Here is a 22,881-nt window from a genome sequence, read left to right on the forward strand (position 1 = left end):
TTCCACCTACTAGTTTGGCAACACTTTCACACTGATGAGGAAGAATCTTAGTATATGTGTATTAGAGAGTCTTCATGCATGTGTGTGTGTGTGTGTGTGTGTGTGTGCGGTGTCACAAGCCTCAACCTTAACCTTTTTAACATGACTCACTTTTCAAGAGTGGCCTTTACATGTATACAAACACACAGACGAGAAAACGCGTGTTATACAGTACCAGTCGAAAGTTTAGACTCACCTACTCATTCCAGGGTTTTTCTTTATTTTGACTGTTTTCTACATTGTAGAATAATAGTGAAGACATCAAAACTATGAAATAACACATATGGAATCATGTAGTAGCCAAAAAAAGTGTTAAACAAATCAAATATATTTTATATTTGAGATTCTTCAAAGTAGCCACCCTTTGCATTGATGACAGCTTTGCACACTCTTGGCATTCTCTCAACCAGCTTCACCTGGAATGCTTTTCCAACAGTCTTGAAGGGGTTCCCACATATGCTGAGCACTTGTTGGCTGCTTTTCCTTCACTCAGCAGTCCAATTCATCCTAAACCATCTCAACTGGGTTGAGGTTGGGTGATTGTGGAGGCCAGGTCATCTGATGCAGCACTCCATCACTCTCGCTCTTGGTCAAATAGCCCTTACACACCCCTTACACACTGGAGGTGTGTTGGGTCATTGTCCTGTTGAAAAACAAATTATAATCCAACTAAGCGCAAACAAGATGGGATGGCGTATCGCTGCAGAATGCTGGGGTAGCCATGCTGGTTAAGTGTGCCTTGAATTCTAAATAAATCACAGTGTCACCAGCAACACACCATCACACCTCCTCCTGCATGCTTCATGGTGAGAACCACACATGCAGATATAATCCGTTCACCTACTCTGTGTCTCACAAAGACACGGCGGTTGGAACCAAAAATCTAAAATTTAGACTTATCAGACCAAGCAAGTCTCTTCTTCTTATTAGTGTCCTTTAGTACTGGTTTCTTTGCAGCAATTTGACCATGAAGGCCTGATTCACAGTCTCCTCTGAACAGTGGATGTTGAGATGTGTCTGTTACTTAAACTCTATGAAGCGTTTTATTTGGGCTGCAATTTCTGAGGCTGGTAACACTAATGAACTTATGGTCTGCAGCAGAGGTAACTCTGGGTCTTCCATTCCTGTGGCGGTCCTCATGAGAGCCAGTTTCAACATAGCGCTTTATGGTTTTTGAGACTGCACTGAAGAAACTTTCAAAGTTTTTGAAATGTTCCGTATTGACTGCCCTTCATGTCTTAAAGTAACGATGGACTGTCATTTCTCTTTGCTGATTTGAGCTGATCTTGCCATAATACGGACTTGGTCTTTTACCAAATATGGCAATCTTCTGTATACCACCCCTACTTTGTCACAACACAACTGATTGGCTCAAATGCATTAAGAAGGAAAGAAATTCCACAAATTAACTTGGAACAAGGCACACCTGTTAATTGACTACCCCATGAAGCTGATTGAGAGAATGCCAAGAGTATGCAGGTGTTATCAAGGCAAAGGGTGTCTACTTTGAAGAATCTAAAATATATTTTGATTTGTTTAACACTTTTTTGGTTACTACATGATTCCATATGTGTTATTTCATTGTTTTGATGTCTTCACCATTATTCTACAATGTAGAAAGTTGTAACAAATAAAGAAAAACCCTGGAATGAGTAGGTGTGTCCAAACTTTTGACTGGTACTGTAGTTTTTCACATAATATCCAGTTTAGTGGTTAGTATATGATCCTATGTTAAAGCTTGACCACAGGATTATTTTATGTCTTGACACCCATCCAGACTTTTTTCTAAAGACCTACATGTGTGCATATACTCCAGGTTGGCTATAGTCCAAGATTCTGCTTGGTTCATCTGCTGTTCGATGACAGGACATAGCAGCCACACTGTTTGATTGTATCAAAGTGTTGATGTACAGTAGGATTCTATTTTACTTCAAATAAAACCAACAACATCCTGGGCATATGGAAAATTCAATAAGTACCACGACCTTTTGACAACCCAAATCAGATTTACCATCAAAAGGGCTAACCCTACTTCTTAACAGAAGTCATTCTGAATGTGGTTACAACGGGGACTACAAGTTGATACACAAAGCCCTCGTCAATAACAAAGGCATTCACATGGCAAAGACACAGGGTGGTTGAGGTTGACTATATAAGTCTAAATACTATCTTCTCGTGGAAGATAAAGGGAAGTCCTTATGAGTCAGGTAGGAAAATAAAAGAGGCACAGGTGTCAGTATGGAGGGAGCTCATCCCTCATTAGTCTGATTTGAATGAGGAATCGTTAGTTGGACCATATGCTCATAAACTCTTTTTAATCTCAACTCAATAGCAGTATATAAAGGGATTGGATCTGATTTTGAATCTGAAAGATGGCCTATTTACACTATTACATTTCACATTCAAAATCTGCGTATAGCTGAATTCCTGAAATTGAAAGGGAATTGACCACTAGCGCACATATGGCCAAGTACACCCCCCCCCCCTTCTCTGTGCCATGCATGGCTTTTGGCTTCCTTTCCACTGAATAGGCCCAGCAGTTGTCTGTGGGGGTCATGTTTCTATTTGGGAAGTATTGATTAGTACCGTTTATCCCCCTTCATTGAGTGTGAGAGTTCCCAAAACCCCGAGGCATGAGATTCTTGCTGCACGCAGAGTCCTAAAGCAAGGCCGAGCAGAGGCTTTCTCTCCCACTCTCTCTCCCCCTCCCAAAATTGGAGGCCTGTCTCCTTTTTTTCAGAAATGTCTGGCATATAGACAAAAAAACTATCAATTAAGGACAATCTTACTCTGCCCCTCTCTCTCTTTCTCTCACCAGGCAGGAGAAGGAGTCATTCATCCGGTGCTGTAGGGTCTGTTTCTGCAGAAAAGGGAATAAGGCGGCGTGGTCGAACCGACAGGGCACCGCAGAGATCAACTCCTCTACGCCCTGCCTCTGAGAGCAATCCAGACCTGAGAGAGCAGGAGAGAGAGAAAAAAGAGAGTGAGCGAGAGTGTGAGTGAAAGAGAGAGAGTAAAAGCAGACAGAGAGGGTAAGAGGCCGAATGAGTATAAGAGCTATAGAGAAACGGTTGACCAAAAAAATCCATTCCATCCTGCATCTCCATCAATGAAAATAGATCATTTTACTGAACAATGGAGCGCAACTTTGCAAGCCCCGACAGCACAGACTCCTCCTGTTCAAATCAAATCCCAGCATACAGGCAGACAGAATGATGGAACATCTGCTCACAGCAATTCACACCTTTGAGTACAACCGTGAAACGGGAGTGTAAAAAGGAGGGAACTCTATTCGACTGCATTGGCATCATCAGTTTTCGCTGCTTTGGTTATTAGTTCCCACCTTCATTGGCTTGAGATACTCTGTGAAATCCAGTTTCCAAATTTCAGCTGTAAATATGAGAAACTGACAGAAACTCTTGCAACAAGCGGGAGTATGTGAGGAAAAACAGTGACACAAACACAAGCATGTAACGCGTCTCGTCACAACACTGATATACTTAGTCTTGGTAAAGCACCACCTTTTCAGTGGACCTTCCTAATGACTGTTCCTACATAGAGCCTGTGTATGTGTTTTTGTGTGTTTGTGTCCTACATCTCATTGTCTGTCTCTAAGGCTGGATATTTTCAATGTCACACAAAGAGTCAGTGAATGGACAGGGAAGGGAGAGAACATCGTTGAAAAGAACACATCAACCCACATACAGTTGAATTCAGAAGTTTATATACACTTAGGTTGGAGTCATTAAAACTTGTTTTTCAACCACTCCACAAATTTCCTGTTAACAAACTATAGTTTTGGCAAGTCGGTTAGGACATCTACTTTGTGCATGACACAAGTAATTTTTCCAACAATTGTTTACAGACAGATTATTTCACTTATAATTCACTGTATCACAATTCCAGTGGGTCAGAAGTGTACATACACTATGTTGACTGTGCCTTTAAACAGCTTGGAAAATTCCAGAAAATGATGTCATGGCTTTAGAAGCTTCTGATAGGCTAATTGACATAATTTGAGTCAATTGGAGGTGTACCTGTGGATGTATTTCAAGGCCTACCTTCAAACTCAGTGCCTCTTTGCTTGATATAATGGGAAAATCAAAAGAAATCAGCCAAGACCTCAGAAAGAAATGGTAGACCTCCACAAGTCTGGTTCATCCTTGGGAGCAATTTCCAAATGCCTGAAGGTACCACGTTCATCTGTACAAACAATAGTATGCAAGTATAAACACCATGGGACCATGCAGCCGTCATACCGCTCAGGAAGGAGACATGTTCTGTCTCCTAGACGTACTTTGGTGCGAAAAGTGCAAATCAATCCCAGAACAACAGAAAAGGACCTTGTGAAGATGCTGGAGGAAACAGGTACAAAAGTATCTATATCCACAGTAAAACGAGTCCTATATTGACATAACCTGAAAGGCCGCTCAGCAAGGAAGAAGCCACTGTTCCAAAACCACCTTAAAGAAAGCCAAACTACGGTTTGCAACTGCACATGGGGAGAAAGACTTTTGGAGAAATGTCCTCTGGACTGATGAAACAAAAATAGAACTGTTAGAACTGCCATAATGGCCATCGTTATGTTTGGGGGAAAAAGGGGGAGGCTTGCAAGCCAAAGAACACCATCCCAACTGTGAAGCACAGGGGTGGCAGCATCATGTTGAGGGAGTACTTTACTGCAGGAGGGACTGGTGCACGTCACAAAATAGGCATCATGAGGCAGGAAAATGATGTGGATATATTGGAGCAACATCTCAAGACATCAGTCAGGAAGTTAAAGCTTGGTCTCAAATGGGTATTCCAAATGGACAATGACTCCATGTATACTTCCAAAGTTGTGGCAAAATGGCATAAGGAGAACAAAATCAAGGTATTGGAGTGGCCGTCACAAAGCTCTGACCTCCATCATATAGAACATTTGTGGGCAGAACTGAAAAAGCGTGTGCGAGCAAGGAGGCCTACAAACCTGACTCAGTTACACCAGCTCTGTCAGGAGGAATGGGCCAAAATTCAACAAACTTATTGTGGGAAGCTTGTGGAAGGCAACCCGAAGCGTTTGACCCAAGTTAAACAACTTAAAGGCAATGCTACCAAATACTAATTGAGTGTATGTAAACTTCTGACCCACTGGGAATGTGATGAAAGAAATAAAAGCTGAAATAAATCATTCTCTCTACTATTATTCTGACATTTCACATTCTTAAAATAAAGTGGTGATACTAACTGACCTAAGACAGGGAATTTTTACTAGGATTAAAATGTCAGGAATTGTGAAAAACTGAGTTTAAATGTATTTGGCTAAGGTGTATGTAAACTTCCGACTTCAACTGTACCATCCATAAACAGCTAGAAGCAATGATGCCAGGTCAGAGAAAGAAATAAGGAAAAAACACTGAAAGGAAAAAAGGAGAAGGTGAAAGAGATAAAGAGAGGATGAGGGCAGATACGACAGCCCTGTATGTGCCCAGGTTCACTTCCAGTCCTTTCAGACTCGTCCCAGTTAATGGCTGGTGTCGAGCAGAACGAGCAACCCCCATGAAAAGCCTAACACTCTCTCTTTTTCCATATTGTAGAAATACATTTGGGACCGACTTTTCTTCACATGACACATGGTCCCACAAAAGACCAAGGCTGTAGAGAAAATAATCTTTGCCCCCACGCCTCCAATGCCCGCGGCTTCACACCCGAGACAAGCAATAGTGATAGCTTTTTATTAACGCTGCCATTTCTGTCTCGTCCACCACTCTTGTATGAATGGAGAAAAGCCCCGTGCTTTGCCTGCAAGCGCTCTCTCAGACATTTGCGTCTCCCCCTCCACCCTCCTCTGTCGCTTTTGTAAAAAAAAGGCAGCAGAAGTGCAATCCCCACAATCAACTCGGAATCGAAGCTCTCCCTTTTCTTTCCTTCTTTCTTTCACTTGCTTTTTCTGTACTCCTGCCCTTTGGCCCCCTTTTTCTTTAATTCTGATGTAGGTCATTTTACATTTGTTACCCTAAATGCGGAGTGTCCTTAATGTAATTTGGTTTAAGGCGTGGAGAAAGGGAGGAACAAGAAGATTCTAAAGAACACAAGACAAAGGGATATAGATTAAAGCTGATGATGAGACGGGGAGGGAGAGACACTATTGATTTAGGGGCAGCAGGAGGAGGCGTGATGTTAATTTATCCAGTCACTAGGAGAAATCCTATTGATCCGTGTCATCTTTAACTTCCAGCTACAGTATTATCTGTAGATGAGGGGAGGGGGGATGTTAATGTATCCAGACACTAGGAGAAATCCTATTGATCCGTGTCATCTTTAACTTCCAGCTACAGTATTATCTGTAGATGAGGATGTTAGAATATGTGTTTGTGTCTGTGTGTCTATATGTTGTGTGTGTGTGTGTGTCTAGACAGGGAGTGTTGGAGTCGGGTCAGTTAGAGTGTGTGTATAATGTGTGTGTGTGGGGGGGTATGTGGATGAATGGGGTATGTTGGCGTGTGTGTTGGGTGAATGTGGCTAGACAGGTTGAAGGGGGTATGTACTGTGATGTGTGTGTGTTACAAAGAAAAACTTATGTGTGTCTCTGGAGTTATTGAATTGTAGCTGAAGGAGTATATCCCTTACGCCTGGTGTGGTACTAGGGAAGAGAATATGGATACAGGGGGAGGTGCAGGGGGTTGGCGCTCATTCTCTTCATATCCCTCTCTTTGAAGCCCCATCAGCGTTGTCACGGCAGCAGTCATATCCATGTGGCATGTCTCCCAGTGAGGTGGCAGATACGATGATGACAGGTTATCAACGTGGGCGAAGAGAGACACCGAGCGCTAACATCTCAGGTATACCAGGCGGAGTGATTTGATTTGTTCGAGCGAGCCCGGCATGGGAACTGAGGGGAGTGACAGATGCGGATGGACAGGTTATCGGAGTCTCAGCATCGCTCCTTGCCACACATGCACACACACACACACACACACACACACACACACACACACACACACACACACACACACACACACACACACACACACACACAGACACCTTAAGTAGAACTCTGCTCAGAGGTCTCAGCTGTCCTGGTAGACTTGGCTGTCAATTAAAATATGAGAAAGGCTAAAACTATGAGACAGGTTGGACTTTAGTCCTAAACTTCAAACACTTGCTTTTCAAAACAGAAACTGACAAGAACCTTGACAGAGATCAGCATGATGAATGTGTCACAAATCAGTGAATCACGGAAGGGAAAAGATATGCGAGTCAAGAGCGACTTCTCTTCTAAGTTCACAATACATTATTGTAAATGACAATCCGTTAAAACTACCTTCATGCATACAACAAAAGTGGTCGAACACTTTTTAACTAATCTTATACTATATCTATATGGTCAGCATGGCCTTTTTATGACGAAAACATATATACCGATAACATCTCCATACAACATTAAATCCCGGTCAATAACGTCTGACTATACATATTAAAATGGTGTTGTTTCACGCAAACGATGAGTGAATGATTGAAGGCCAGCTAAACAAAAACATGTTTACTACAGTGTCTTAGAGTGTTAATTTACTGAAACTAATGCTCAAATGCAGCATTTCAAGGCAACGCAAGGATATTATTAATGGTGTAGAAACCTGGCATTCTCTAATGGGCTCAAATCTCCTTGAGGATAACGCTGACCTTCAACAAACACCCACGTTGCAAAACACCTATGCTGTGTGTGTGTGTAGGTTTGTGTGTGTGTGTGTGTCTGAGAGAAGGAGTGCGAAGATGACAAGGAAGACTGGTATACAGTGTAATTTTACTGTGTGTGTGTGATTATTAGCTCGTTTTTTAACCTTTAATTCACACTACAGGAAAATTCTTCCAGGGTGCGTGGAGAGACATGAGCTCTGAGACACCATCATTAGAGAGGACTGCACACACACATGTACACGCACACACACAATCATAACAACACTTAGCACTTCTGATTGTTCCCAGCTGAAGAGCTATTTCAAAGAGCCCTTCAAATTCCATAGCGTAATGCTGACAAAAAGAGAGAAAAAAATGACAGTATAAAAATACAGAACAGACTCAATAAACCCCACGAACGTACGTGCATTTTAATTATCAAAATGATTCTGGTGTCAGAAACCACACTCTCTCTCTATCTCTCTTTCTCTCAACTGATGGGAGAAAAGTGTGTTGCCACACACACACAGCGGCTCGACATGCTCATGCTAACGGTCTCAATCAGCCCCACGCTGGCGTGTGTGTTCCAGCGAGCGCTCAGTCGATCAATGTCCTATCTCTGGCTACAGCACTGAACACTTTGCCTTGTCATAGACTCTCATCTCCTCTCCAGTCAAGTGAGTGGGTTAGACATTCATCTGTTTGAATTTGTTCAGTCACTCATTGCCTTTATTTATTTTCTTTCTGTGAACAATTGATGTAAAAAAAAATAAAAAAGGAAATGTTTCACATCACCGCAATCTTATTTTGGTGATGCTTATACACAAGGTGAGCGCACAATACCGATGTCTCAGTTGGTTGGACCTTGGGACTTGCTACAGTTGTGGGTTTGATTCAATTTGAAGACCTGTATGCGGTCAAATATATTATCAGCCTTGAACTTTACAATGGAGTGCAATGGAGCAGAATGTCCCGTTTTCTCTTTTCAAAACTGGTTGAATGGCTATTTTTACCCTGTGTACACCTGCAACTTACCACAGGAGAGATAAATTACACAGTAAACCAGATAACTTGCCTCCAACTAAATTCATTTTAATATTGGATGGTCCTGTGCAGTTCAATCAATCAAATGTGTGAACATTCAATTTCAACATATTTTAGATGAAATACTGAATCTTGCAAGGGTGTCAATAATTTTGGTGTCAACTGTAAACTGAACATTCGTTTAATTGTAAGTAAAAAATGTCAGCCAAATGACCATTTATATGATCTTATTTTTCAAGAATAAAGAATAAATGCTGTTGAAGTGAACCTACTGAGCAGTGAGATTGGTGCGAATGGCTGGGAGTTCCCTGCTCTGCAGTTCTGGGTGGGTGGAATTGGTTTGTATGATTGGCCTGTAGCGCGGTACATGGCCTGAACCCACAGCATCCGGTCCTGCTCGTCATCATTGGCAAACACGACCAGGTCACCCTCCTTGACCGCATTGAAGAACACTCGACCACCCTGGAGACCTGAGAGAGAGAGAGAGCGAGAGCGAGAGCGAGAGCGAGAGAGAGAGCGCGAGAGAGAGAGAGAGAGCGAGAGAGAGAGAGAGAGCGAGAGCGAGAGCGAGAGCGAGAGCGAGAGCGAGAGCGAGAGCGAGAGCGAGAGAGAGAGAGAGAGAGAGAGAGAGAGAGAGAGAGAGAGAGAGAGAGAGAGAGAGAGAGAGAGAGAGAGAGAGAGCGAGAGAGATATGTGGTGCAGATGGTCATAACAGAAGAGACAAGATGGATGGATAGATAAGGTATGGTATAGTGTCTTAACACAACGTTAGTGTGAGTGTTGTAAGAAGTGAGTTACCTGTGTGTGTGTGTGTACCAGGCTGGGGGTCGGAGTAGTCCACAGTGTAACCTTCTAGTTGCATCAGTTCATGGGGCTCAGACTTCTTCTCTCTATAGCTGCACATTGCAAAGGTGTATTGGCTGACCTGCAACAGTTATCAAGGGTTCACACACTCTGTATAAAATGGCATTATAATTAGTAAAAACAAATATTACGCTATGTTTTTTTAAATATGGGAATCAGGTGATATAGTATAAGAGATTGTAATTTCCAGAAAATATCTTTGCATTACACAACCGTTTTTTTCGTCTCCCTTTTATAGATTGCTGCATATTTCTCTACATGGTCAACATGTGTTGCTTCATGATTCAAACATTTTGTGAAAAGACTCAAAAGGTATGAAGTGCAAAGGAGGGTCAACAAAAATGTATAAAACACAACCAAGAAAAACCACTGTGCAAAGAAAAGTCCACTAGGAGGAAACAATCTGTTAGAAGTTATACATTTGGCGAGTATACCTTAAAATATTGTATTGTTCTCAATGAAACACGTGTCAATGAATCATGACATTTAGCCTACCTGGACAAGAACGAAATATCTTCTTTTCCAATGTTTCCAAACTCTCTGTCCCAACGCATAAAGGTACCTACAAATACAGAAAGATCAAGAGTCTTAATTGAAACATCTAATGCTAACTGTGTTTTAGTACCGTGACGCTGGAACTCAAACTCATTTACCACTGTTGGGATTATAGATTTGAAGAACTATTAACCCAAAGCAAATTCAATTGAATATAAATGTAATATATTATTTATAAAACACGAGTTGCATCTAAAAATGACACAACAAGACACAGCTCCAGTATATGCTACATTTTTGGGTCATCGTGGAGTCAATGAGCAGCTCTTTTACAAAATTATTTCCAAGAATATAGACTATTTTATCATTCACTGAGAACATAAGAAATGTTCTTATAAAAAAATACATTATTACCAGCACAGTGAGAAATTATAGGTTTACAACATTTTATTGAGGTTTATGCTGCAAATATTGTGACAAAGGGTAGGCCTAATTTATGAATTGCAAATACCAACTGTGATAGGGCAAATTGTAGAAGCATATTGCCTCGTGATTGATAATAATTACGGCCATGACACAACCAAGCAAATGTTCTCTCTGAGTCTCTTCCCTTGGAAAACTTTACCATTGTCAGAAATCGAATGATTAAAATCTGGAAGCTCCATAATCAAATCGCCAATTCAGGGAAGTCAAACAATGGGGAATAACACGTGTGGGATATGGGAAAGTGGAAGGGGGAAATCCATAGATTGTGAAAACACTATAACGAGGAGAGGGGCTGCCCTTTACGAAAAGGCCTCCAGTCCAGGTTGGGAGCCCTCGTGAATGCGGATCTGAAAGTCTGGGCCATTCTCCGGGAGTTGGGTTAACATGTGGCAGAAGTAATCATCCACTTGTGAGAATTATTTTCTGTTCCTACTCAAACACCTTTCAGCCACTCATGATCCCATTTGCGACCCCAGAGGTGCGGACCAATAAACACGCGGCCGCAGGAACATTTTCTGTCCTTGATACAATGCATGCTGATCATGCACTTCCTAAAGCCAAGTACACGCATTTATGTTTTCATGTAGGTCTAGTCTATACAAAATTAGAACAGCAGTTACATATATTCAAGCAACGCTTAGGCAATTTTTTAATTAATCAAATTAACTCAACAAAGAGAGAGCAGCCACAGTAGATTAAACTGTCACTTGTATGAGAAAAGCAAGTGCTTACCAGGGCAAAGAGAGCCATTGATGGAGATTGCTAGGGTGAACCAAATAAAACATAATAAGTGATAAACAAAATATCTTCAGAAATGACATTGTCAAAAGGAGTTTAAGTTTACATTAAAAGAAGGTTATAATCAAAAGGGATAACAAGGCAACTAGACGGGCTTACAGGGCAGTATTTTCTATCAAGAATGGTCAGAGATCTCTAGATAAAAAAGAAACAAATAAATTAAAGTGAGGTAAAATTGTATTCAATCAAGCATTTTTTCAGATTTGTCCTAATAGTTACCATCTACCAATCTTCCCAATTGTTTAAAATGTTAAAGACAGTATATTAATTATTTGAACATTCAGATAAGTAAGTAAATAGGTATTGAAAAAGACTAAAACTGGACAATAACTAAAGAAACAGGCTGCAACATCAACCCTGCAGCTACTTCAAGTTTTGGAGTAACAATGCACCTGTGTGGACATTTGTTAGAACTGCACCTAGATGTTGCGAAGTACTATGCACGTTTTACATTCTCAAGCTTTCTCAATGTCCACACAATCCCCTTAGCCAAAAACACACACGCACATACACCCTGGTGGTGTCTGTCCTGACTCCATTGTCTTCCGGTCATTATTAGTAGCCCCTCGGCCCCCTTCAAAAGGCTCTTAACACCAGTAGAGATTGTTTTATTCAAATTGAACCTTTATTTAACTAGGCAAGTCAGTTAAGAACACATTCTTATTTACAATGACTGTAGTGACGCCTCAAGCACTGAGGTGCAGTGCCTTAGACCACTGCGACAGACAGACAGACAGACAGACAGACAGACAGACAGACAGACAAACAGACAAACAGACAGACAGAGACATTTTGTAAGATTCTTCTACATGTCTGGGGGAAAACTACAAGAGCTGAGCAACAAACAAAAAAGAATCCCCTCATCCAGCTGGTCCTGGGGCTGAGTTCACAAACCTGTTTAACTAACACACTAAAGCCTCAGGACCAGAGCACCAAATTACAACACAGTCAAAACAAAACTACATTACTTATTGGCAAACAAGAACAAAGCACAATGCAGTGCTATCTGGCCCTAAATCAACAGTACACCATGGCAAACTATTTGAACATGGTTACTGATCAAAACCTTTGAGAGTCTGTACTTTGTCAAGGTTTTTCTGAGCACAGGTTTGCCATTGAGAAAGGTAGATACAGGAAAACCTGGCTCTCTGTAGAAGAAAGGTTGTGCAATCACAGCAGAACCTGAGACAGAGCTGCATTTCCTGACAAAACTTTAAAATATATATAAAACAATTAGAAATGTGTCATTTCCCCAAATTTGAAACCCTTATTTAAGTTTTCAAAGACTCTCTGATGAAAATAGGCTACCCGTTCTGTTGGGGGAAGACGCAGGGAGCTGTGGGTTGGCAGCGCACTACATTGCTGCCTGCCATAAAATGAGGGACAGTGTCTGACAGACCAACCAACCTGCACATGTCCTCTATGCCATTGTTATTGCCGACTGCATGGTTATTTTTACCCTTGATTATTGTTGTTACTGATTGTCCCATTGACAATATGGATTATTATTATTTTAATTATGTTAATATTGTAAATGTATCAATGTACAGTACGCGCTTTGACAATATGTACATTGTTACGTCATGCCAATAAAGCAAATTAAATATAATTTAAATTGAGAGTGAGAGGGGGGAGAAAAACACAGGAACAACAACAGTAAGACCAGAGTGGATGGAGCCCATTCACTCACACATTTGTACCCAAAGAGAAATAAAGGAGGTGAAGAGAGAGAGAGAGAGACAGAGAGAGAGGCAGAAAAAGGAGGGGGTGTCTGAATGCAAGGGACTGAGAAAAGGGAGGGGTGGGAGAAGAGGAGAGCAAGAGATCTTAACTCTTTCCGACTTAGTGAATTGAAAGAGTGTGAGAGAGGATGAAGAGAGGGATCGAGAGACATAGATAGGAGAGGTGAGCAAGGAGGTAGACAGAGATGGGGAGGAAGGCAGACACAGAGGGAGAGAGAGTAAATGGGCTGAATGACCATAAATCACAACTTTGTTTTAAGTGAAGAGTAGAGAGAAAGAGAGAGGAGACAGAGCGAGCATGAAAGCGCTCCTCTGTGTATGTATGTACTGTATATCAGGGTTGTGGTCAATTCTGAATTGAGTTGTGAATTGATCTTTAATTCCAATTGAATTTTGGAATTTGAATTGCATTGGTCACACCCCACAGGAAGCATAACTTGAATTGAATTTGAAATAAAGAAAGTAGGCTGTAGGCTGTCCTTTCCGGTCACAACTTGCAGACTTGTTTACGTGCTGCTGTGCGTTTTGTTGCTAACCTTACTTTGCTACCTGACAACTTTACGGTTTTTACTTTTTAATTACCGTTTATATTTTTTGTTTTTCCTTCACTCAATTTTTTCACTCCGGATGCTTTATCTGGACATGATTCGTCAAGACCTCCAACAGCCGAAGCTAAGTAGTAACATTAACATGATGCCTTCTAATTGCAGTCGCTGTACTCAAAATATACAGGAGAACGATCGCCTTACGGCGAAGATAGCTGTGTTGTAAGCCCAGCTTCACACGCAATCGTTAGGCAAGGGTTATTTCAGTGTAGGAAAGGATGAAACAGTGTCTGTGCCACCAGAAAGTACAGATAGTAGTATAAATCCCCTCGCACGGTCCCCGCAGCAAGACAACTTTCTCATGGCTTCTGGAGGGAAATGCTGTAGGAATGCTCAACCAGTGTCGCTCATTCAGCAGACAGAAACTTTCAACCGGTTCTCCCCATAAAGCAGCGAGTCGGAGTCTGAGGCCGAGCCTTCTCTGGTCTCTACTCCTCCCGTTACGGGGTCTGAGACGCCGAAGGCTCCCACCATTAGCTATGACAAATTGAAAACCCTAGTCATTGGCGACTCCATTACCCGCAGTATTAGACTTAAAACGAATCATCCAGCGATCATACACTGTTTACCAGGGGGCAGGGCAACCGACGTTAAGGCTAATCTGAAGATGGTGCTGGCTAAAACTGGCGAGTGTAGAGAGTATAGGGATATTGTTATCCACGTCGGCACCAACGATATTAGGATGAAACAGTCAGAGGTCACCAAGCACAACATAACTTCAGCGTGTAAATCAGCGAGAAAGATGTGTCGGCATCGAGTAATTGTCTCTGGCCCCCTCCCAGTAAGGGGGAGTGATGAGCTCTACAGCAGAGTCTCACAACTCAATCGCTGGTTGAAAACTGTTTTCTGCCCCTCCCAAAAGATAGAATTTGTAGATAATTGGCCCTCTTTCTGGGACTCACCCACAAACAGGACCAAGCCTGGGCTGTTGAGGAGTGACGGAATCCATCCTAGCTGGAGGGGTGCTCTCATCTTATCTACGAACATAGACAGGGCTCTAACTCCCTTAGCTCCACAATGAAATAGGGTGCAGGTCAGGCAGCAGGCTGTTAGCCAGCCTGCCATCTTAGTGGAGTCAGCCACTAGCACAGTCAGTGTAGTCAGCTCAGCTATCCCCATTGAGACCGTGTCTGTGCCTCGACCTAGGTTGGGCAAAACTAAACATGGCGGTGTTCGCCTTAGCAATCTCACTAGAATAAAGACCTACTCCATTCCTGCCATTATTGAAAGAGATCGTGATACCTCACATCTCAAAATAGGGCTACTTAATGTTAGATCCCTCACTTCCAAGGGAGTTAGAGTCAATGAACTAATCACTGATCATAATCTTGATGTGATTGGCCTGACTGAAACATGGCTTAAGCCTGATGAATTTACTGTGTTAAATGAGGCCTCACCTCCTGGTTACATTAGTGACCATATCCCCCGCACATCCCGCAAAGGCGGAGGTGTTGCTAACATTTACGATAGCAAATTTTCGAGTCATGAAATCTATGAAGCCTACTCAATCACTTTATTATAGCTACTGTTTACAGGCCTCCTGGGCCATATACAGCGTTCCTCACTGAGTTCCCTGAATTCCTATCGGACCTTGTAGTCATAGCAGATAATGTTCTAATTTTTGGTGACTTTAATATTCACATGGAAAAGTCCACAGACCCACTCAGACCCCAACCAAGGAGCATCAAAAGTCGTGCTATAAATTCTCAGACAACCCAAAGATTCCTTGATGCCCTTCCAGACTCCCTCTGCCTACCCAAGGACGTCAGAGGACAAAAATCAGTTACCACCTAACTGAGGAACTCAATTTAACCTTGCGCAATACCCTAGATGCAGTCGCTCCCCTAAAAACATTTGTCATAAAAAACTATCTCCCTGGTATACAGAAAATACCCGAGCTCTGAAGCAAGATTCCAGAAAATTGGAACGGAAATGGCGCCACACCAAACTGGAAGTCTTCTGACAAGCTTGGAAAGACAGTACCGTGCAGTATCGAAGAGCCCTCACTGCTACTCGATCATCCTATTTTTCCAACCTAATTGAGGAATATAAGATCAATCCGAAATGTCTTTTTGATACTGTCGCAAAGCAAACTAAAAAGCATCATTCCCCAAGAGAGGAAGGCTTTCAATTCAGCAGTAATAAATTCATGAACTTCTTTAAGGAAAAGATCATGATTATTAGAAAGCAAATTACGGACTCCTCTGTAAATCTGCGTATTCCTCCAAAGCTCAGTTGTCCTGAGTCTGCACAACTCTGCCAGGACCTAGGATTAAGGGAGACACATTTAAGTGTTTTAGTACTAAATCTCTTGACACAATGATGAAAATAATCATGGCCTCTAAACCTTCAAGCTGCATACTGGACCATATTCCAACTAAACTACTGAAAGAGCTGCTTCTTGTGCTTGGCCCTCCTATGTTGAACATAATAAACGACTCTCTATCCACCGGATGTGTACCAAACTCAGTAAAAGTGGCAGTAATAAAGCCTCTCTTGAAAAAGCCAAACCTTGACCCTAAAATATAAAAAACTATCGGCCTATATCGAATCTCCCATTCCTCTCAAAAATGTTAGAAAAAGCTGTTGCGCAGCAACTCACTGCCTTCCTGAAGACAAACATGTATACGAAATGCTTCAGTCTGGTTTTAGACCCCATCATAGCACTGAGACTGCACTTGTGAAGGTGGTAAATTACCTTTTAACGGCGTCAGACCGAGGCTCTGCATCTGTCCTCGTGCTCCTAGACCTTAGTGCTGCTTTTGATACCATCGATCACCACATTCTTTTGGAGAGATTGGAAACCCAAATCTACACGGACAAGTTCTGGCCTGGTTTAGATCTTATCTGTCGGAAAGATATCAGTTTGTCTCTGTGAATGGTTTGTCCTCTGACAAATCAACTGTAAATGTTGGTGTTCCTCAAGGTTCCATTTTAGGAGCACTATTGTTTTCACTATATATTTTACCTCTTGGGGATGTCATTCGAAAACATAATGTTTACTTTCACTGCTATGAGGATGACACACAGCTGTACATTTCAATGAAACATGGTGAAGCCCCAAAAATGCCCTCGCTAGAAGCCTGTGTTTCAGACATAAGGAAGTGGATGGCTGAAAACGTTCTACTTTTAAACTCGGACAAAACAGAGATGCTTGTTCTAGGTCCCAAGAAACAAAGAGATCTTCTGTTGAATCTGACAATTAATCTTGATTTTATTTGGATCTCTTTTAGTCCCCATTTGGACTAATCTTCCAAGAGTCCTTAAACATTAAAATACAATTTATAAACAGATTTCCACATATAACACACTATTACAAACATACATAATATACTAACATAATGACCCAATAAATACTTAATCTAAAAAAATATTGATTCTTCATCTACTCTAGTCCCACAACATTTCTATGTATTATATTTAAATCGTTTTAAAATAATGTTTAAATGTATATATTGAAAGGTTTCTGGTTTGCTCAGTTAATTTATTCCATTTCTTTATTGCTCTAAATCAAAATGTTCTTATGCCTATTTCTCTTTTCTGTCTAGACAACGCATAGATGGTGGACAATCTATTCCTAGTATTTACGGAATGTCTGTCTCTTACCAACTGAATACCGTTGTGAATAGAACTTGACCGTTTTAAATGATGTATATTATGAAATAAAATAAGAAAATAATATCTTTCAATTATCTTATCGATTGATGACCAACCAAGAACATTGCGCATGACTGCAACAGAAGAACCATATCTCCACCTTAAAACAATCCTTGCTGCTTTGTTCTGTACATTCTGCAGCCTCCTAACTTTACTTGATGATGCATTTCCCCAGACCACAGAACAGTAGTTCACCTGACTCTCAATTAATGCTTGTGTTATTTGCTGAATAATTTTCCCCGGTAAATATTTAGCTATCCTTCTGATTATGCATGCTGTTTTTTTTATTTTTTTTTACATAGATTAGTTATTTGAGACGACCATGATAAGCAGTTGTCTAGTTGCACTCCCAATAGTTTGGTTTCAATTTGTACTCCTCCCATACTAAATTGTATCCCATGCTGTTTTGGCCTTTTCCTAGTGGAACAGACCAACATAACTTTGATTTTCTTGGTGTTTAAAACAAGTTTGTTTTGGCAAACCCACTCCCTAAAATTCTCCAAATCTCCTTGTAAAGCTTGCTGTACCTGTTGAACCGATTGTCTTGCTGCATAAATTGTAGTATCATCTGCAAATATAGTAGCTTGAGTTTCAGCTAAGGCTTAGGGAAGGTCGTTGGTATATATTAAATAGAGAAGTGGCCCAAGGCAGCTGTCCTGCGGTATTCCACAGTTTAACACGAGGGGAAGAAAATGAACCATTGATATATGTGGACTGTTTCCTGTCAGTTAGATATGACTGTACCCAATTCAATGCTACCTCCTTAAAACCATAATGCATTATTATGGTTGTACAGTTGTCTCAAATAAAACTGTGAAGGACCTCGGCGTTACTCTGGACCCTGATCTCTCTTTTGACGAACATATCAAGATTGTTACAAGGACAGCTTTTTTCCATCTACGTAACATTGCAAAAATCAGAAATTTTCTGTCCAAAATTGATGCAGAAAAATGTATCCATGCTTTTGTTACTTCTAGGTTAGACTACTGCAATGCTCTACTTTCCGGCTACCCGGATAAAGCACTAAATAAACTTCAGTTAGTGCTAAATACGGCTGCTAGAATCCTGACTAGAACCAAAACATTTGATCATATTACTCCAGTGTTAGCCTCCCTACACTGGCTTCCTGTTAAGGCAAGGGCTGATATCAAGGTTTTACTGCTAACCTACAAAGCATTACATGGGCTTGCTCCTATCTATCTTTCCGATTTGGTCCTGCCGTACATACCTACACGTACGCTATGGTCACGAGACGCAGGTCTCCTAATTGTCACTAGAATTTCTAAGCAAACAGCTGGAGTCAGGGCTTTCTCCTATAGAGCTCCATTTTTATGGAATGGTCTGCCTACCCATGTGAGAGACGCAGACTCGGTCTCAACCTTTAAGTCTTTATTGAAGACTCATCTCTTCAGTAGGTCCTATGATTGAGTGTAGTCTGGCCCAGGAGTGTGACGGTGAACGGAAAGGCACTGGAGCAGCGAACCGCCCTTACTGTCTCTGCATAGCCGGTTCCCCTCTCTCCACTGGGATTCTCTGCCTCTAACCCTATTTCATGGGCTGAGTCACTGGCTTACTGGTGCTCTTCCATGCCGTCCTTAGGAGGGGTGCGTCACTTGAGTGGGTTGAGTCACTGACGTGGTCTTCCTGTCTGGGTTTGCGCCCCCCCTTGGGTTGTGCCGTGGCGGAGATCTTTGTGGGCTATACTCGGCCTTGTCTCAGGATGTTAAGTTGGTGGTTGAAGATATCCCTCTAGTGGTGTGGGGGCTGTGCTTTGGCAAAGTGGGTGGGGTTATATCCTGCCTGTTTGGCCCTGTCCGGGGGTATCATCAGATGGGGCCACAGTGTCTCCTGACCCCTCCTGTCTCAGCCTCCAGTATTTATGCTGCAGTAGTTTGTGTCGGGGGGCTAGGGTCAGTCTGTTATATCTGGAGTATTTCTCCTGTCTTATCTGGTGTCCTGTGTGAATTTAAGTATGCTCTCTCTAATTCTCTCTTTCTCTCTCGGAGGACCTGAGCCCTAGGACCATGCCTCAGGACTACCTGGCATGATGACTCTGTTGTCCCCAGTCCACCTGGCCGTGCTGCTGCTCCAGTTTCAACTGTTCTGCCTGCGGCTATGGAACTCTGACCTGTTCACTGTCATTACTATAATTTGACCATGCTGGTCATTTATGAACATCTTGGCCATGTTCTGTTATAATCTCCACCCGGCACAGCCAGAAGAGAACTGGCCACCCCTCATAGCCTGGTTCCTCTCTAGGTTTCTTCCTAGGTTTTGGGCTTTCTATGGAGTTTTTCCTAGCCACCGTGCTTCTACACCTGCATTGCTTGCTGTTTTGGGGTTTTAGGCTGGGTTTCTGTACAGCACTTTGATATATCAGCTGATGTAAGAAGGGCTATATAAATACATTTGCTTTTGATTTTGAAATGGCTTATTTATTCTACACATCAATATACAAACATTTATGTTGACATCATGCATGGTTACCAATGCCATGTAGCAGCTGGTTGAAACATTTTAAACAATTAAGGCATTCTTCTATGGGACAGATCAAAGTTTACTGGTGGAGGGGTGGTCCAAAATAGGGGATGGTTGTCAAACATTTTTTTTGTTGCTTTGGGGAGGGTTGCGTTTTTTTAAATGATGGGTACAGGGGAGGGTAGTGCATTTTTTTCACTGGTTTACATTTGCTATTCTGCTCGTATTTTCCCTATAAACAATGCTTGACTTACTTTTGATATTACCCTAATAAAGTTTAGAAATGTTGGTGAAGGTTTGGTATGGTGTGGCTATTATTAAGCTTCAGCTACTGCAGACCTGTGATATGAAGGCAGCACCCCGGTGCTCCAAATGACTCCAACAGTTGAACTTGAGGTGAGAAAGACCGTTTCAGGCCTTCCAGAGTTACTCCTATAATCAAACAACATAATGTTAATCTTTATACGAAATATTTGAATTACGAAATACCATCCTTCTGTACGTCTATATCTGTATAGCAGAGGCAGTAGCCATCTGATATAAAGAAATACATGTCAGTGTCGTAGCATGCCACCTGTATATCTCTATAACTCTCGGGATAGGCCTAAGCTTCTCTTCCTTTATATAGGCATTATATATACAGTACCAAAAGCTACTCATTCAAGGGTTTTTCTTTATTTTTACTATTTTCTACATTGTAGACGATGAAATAACACATATGGAATCATGTAGTAACCCAAAAAGTGTTAAACAAATCAAAATATATCTTATATTAGAGATTCTTCAAAGTAGACACCTTTTGCCTTGATGACAGCTTTGCACATGCTTGGCATTCTCTGAACCAGCTTCATTAGGTCGTCAATTAACAGGTGTCCCTTGTTAAAAGTGAATTTGTGGAATTTCTTTCCTTCTTAATGCGTTTAAGCCAATCAGTTGGGTTGTGACAAGGTCGGGTTGGTATACAGAAGATGGTCTTTTACCAAATAAGGCTAAGTCCATATAATGGCAAGAACAGCTCAAATAAGCAAAGAGAATCATCATTACTTTAAGACTTGAAGGTCAGTCAATACGGAAAATTTCAACAGGAAAGGAAGACCCAGAGTTACCTCTGCTGCAGAGGACAAGTTCATTAGAGTTACCAGCCTCAGAAATCAGCAATTAAGTGCACCTCAGATTGCAGCCCAAATAAATGCTTCTCAGAGTTCAAGTAACAGACACATCTCAACATCAACTGTTCAGAGGAGACTGCGTGAATCAAGCATTCATGGTCGAATTGATGCAAAGAAACCACTACTAAAGAACACCAATAATAATAAGAGACTTGCTTAAGCCAAGAAATATGAGCAATTGACATTAGACCGGTGGAAATCTGTCCTTTGGTCTGATGAGTACAAATTTGCAATTTTTGGTTCCAACCGCCATGTCTTTGTGAGACGCAGAGTAGGTGAACGGATGATCTCTGCATGTGTGGTTTCCACTGTGAAGCATGGAGGTGGAAGTGTGATGGTGTGGGGATGCTTTGCTGGTGACAATGTCAGTGATTTCTTTAGAATTCAAGGCACACTTAACCAGCATTGGCTACCACAGCATTCTGCAGTAATACGCCATCCCATCTGGTTTGCGCTTAGTGGGACTATCATTTGTTTTTCAACAGGACAATGAACCAAAACACACCTCCAGGCTGTGTAAGGGCTATTTGACCAATAAGGAGAGTGATGGAGTGCTGAATCAGATGACCTGGCCTCCACAATCACCCGACCACAACCCAATTGAGATGGTTTGGGATGAGTTGGACCGCAGAGTAAAGGAAAAGCAGGCAAGAAGTGCTCAGCATATGTGGGAACTCCTTCAAGACTGTTGGAAAAACATTCCAGGTGACTACCTAATGAAGGTGGTTGAGAGAATGCCAAGTGTGCAAAGCTGTCATCAAGGCCAGGGGTGGCTACTTTTAAGAATCTCAATTATAAAATATATTTTGTTCTGTTTAATTGTTTTTGGTGACTACATGATTCCATATGTGTTATTTCATAGTTTTGATATCTTCACTATTATTCTACAATGTAGAAAATAATCAAAATAAAGAAAAACCCTTGAATGAGTAGGTGTGTACACACACATACACACACACACACACACACACACACAACCAGTCAAAAGTTTTAGAACACCTACTCATTCAAGGGTTTTTCTTTATTTTGATTATTTTCTACATTGTAGAATAATAGTGAAGATATCAAAACTATGAAATAACACATATGGAATCATGTAGTCACCAAAAACAATTAAACAGAACAAAATATATTTTATAATTGAGATTCTTAAAAGTAGCCACAACTATGATATCAAAACTATTATTTTCTACATTGTAGAATAATAGTGAAGATATCAAAACTATGAAACACACACACACAGTACTGACTGTGCAAAGGTTTTATCATCTATTAACATGTCTATTTTTGAAAGCATTCTTACTTTACAGCATTTTTCACACCTGCCTAAAACTTTTGCACAGTACTGTATATAAATTTGTTTGATTTATTTTGATATTAATATCATTCAGTGGACACCTAAGCCTATCGGCCTATGCATGCTATGCCCTGATACATTTAGTGCTCAAATCTCTGACAGCTGAACCGTGCGGTTGACAATTATTGTTTTAAGAAAGTAGCCAAACCCCTCCCCTCCATCCCACAATGACTGCCTCGCCTGGTTTACTAACTACTTCTCAGATAGAGTTCAGTGTGTCAAATCGGAGGGCCTGTTGTCCGGACCTCTGGCGGTGTCTATGGGGGTGCCACAGGGTTCAATTCTCGGGCCGATTCTCTTCTCTGTATATATCAATGTCGTCGCTCTTGCTGCGGGTGATTCCCTAATCCACCTCTACGCAGACGACACCATTCTGTATACATCTGGCCCTTCTTAGGACACTGTGTTAACAAACCTCCAGATGAGCTTCAACGCCATACAACACTCCTTCAGTGGCCTTCAACTGCTCTTAAATGCTAGTAAAACTAAAT

General features: G+C 41.5%; 1 protein-coding gene across 1 annotated transcript in view; it reads right to left on the bottom strand.

Annotated features, from left to right (window-relative positions):
• The window catches only part of LOC139530232 (calcium-dependent secretion activator 2-like), a 250,472-nt gene that overhangs the window by 95,312 nt on the left and 132,279 nt on the right, over nucleotides 1–22,881 (bottom strand). The window contains exons 9-12 of the mRNA XM_071326441.1: nucleotides 10,099–10,165; nucleotides 9,538–9,664; nucleotides 9,012–9,209; nucleotides 2,855–2,991 (exon numbers count right to left, since the gene is read on the bottom strand). Coding sequence (XP_071182542.1) covers nucleotides 2,855–2,991; nucleotides 9,012–9,209; nucleotides 9,538–9,664; nucleotides 10,099–10,165 — 529 coding nt within the window. The remainder of the gene's footprint in view (nucleotides 1–2,854; nucleotides 2,992–9,011; nucleotides 9,210–9,537; nucleotides 9,665–10,098; nucleotides 10,166–22,881) is intronic.

The sequence above is a fragment of the Salvelinus alpinus genome, chromosome 9, assembly GCF_045679555.1.
Source record: "Salvelinus alpinus chromosome 9, SLU_Salpinus.1, whole genome shotgun sequence".
Lineage (NCBI taxonomy): Eukaryota > Metazoa > Chordata > Actinopteri > Salmoniformes > Salmonidae > Salvelinus > Salvelinus alpinus.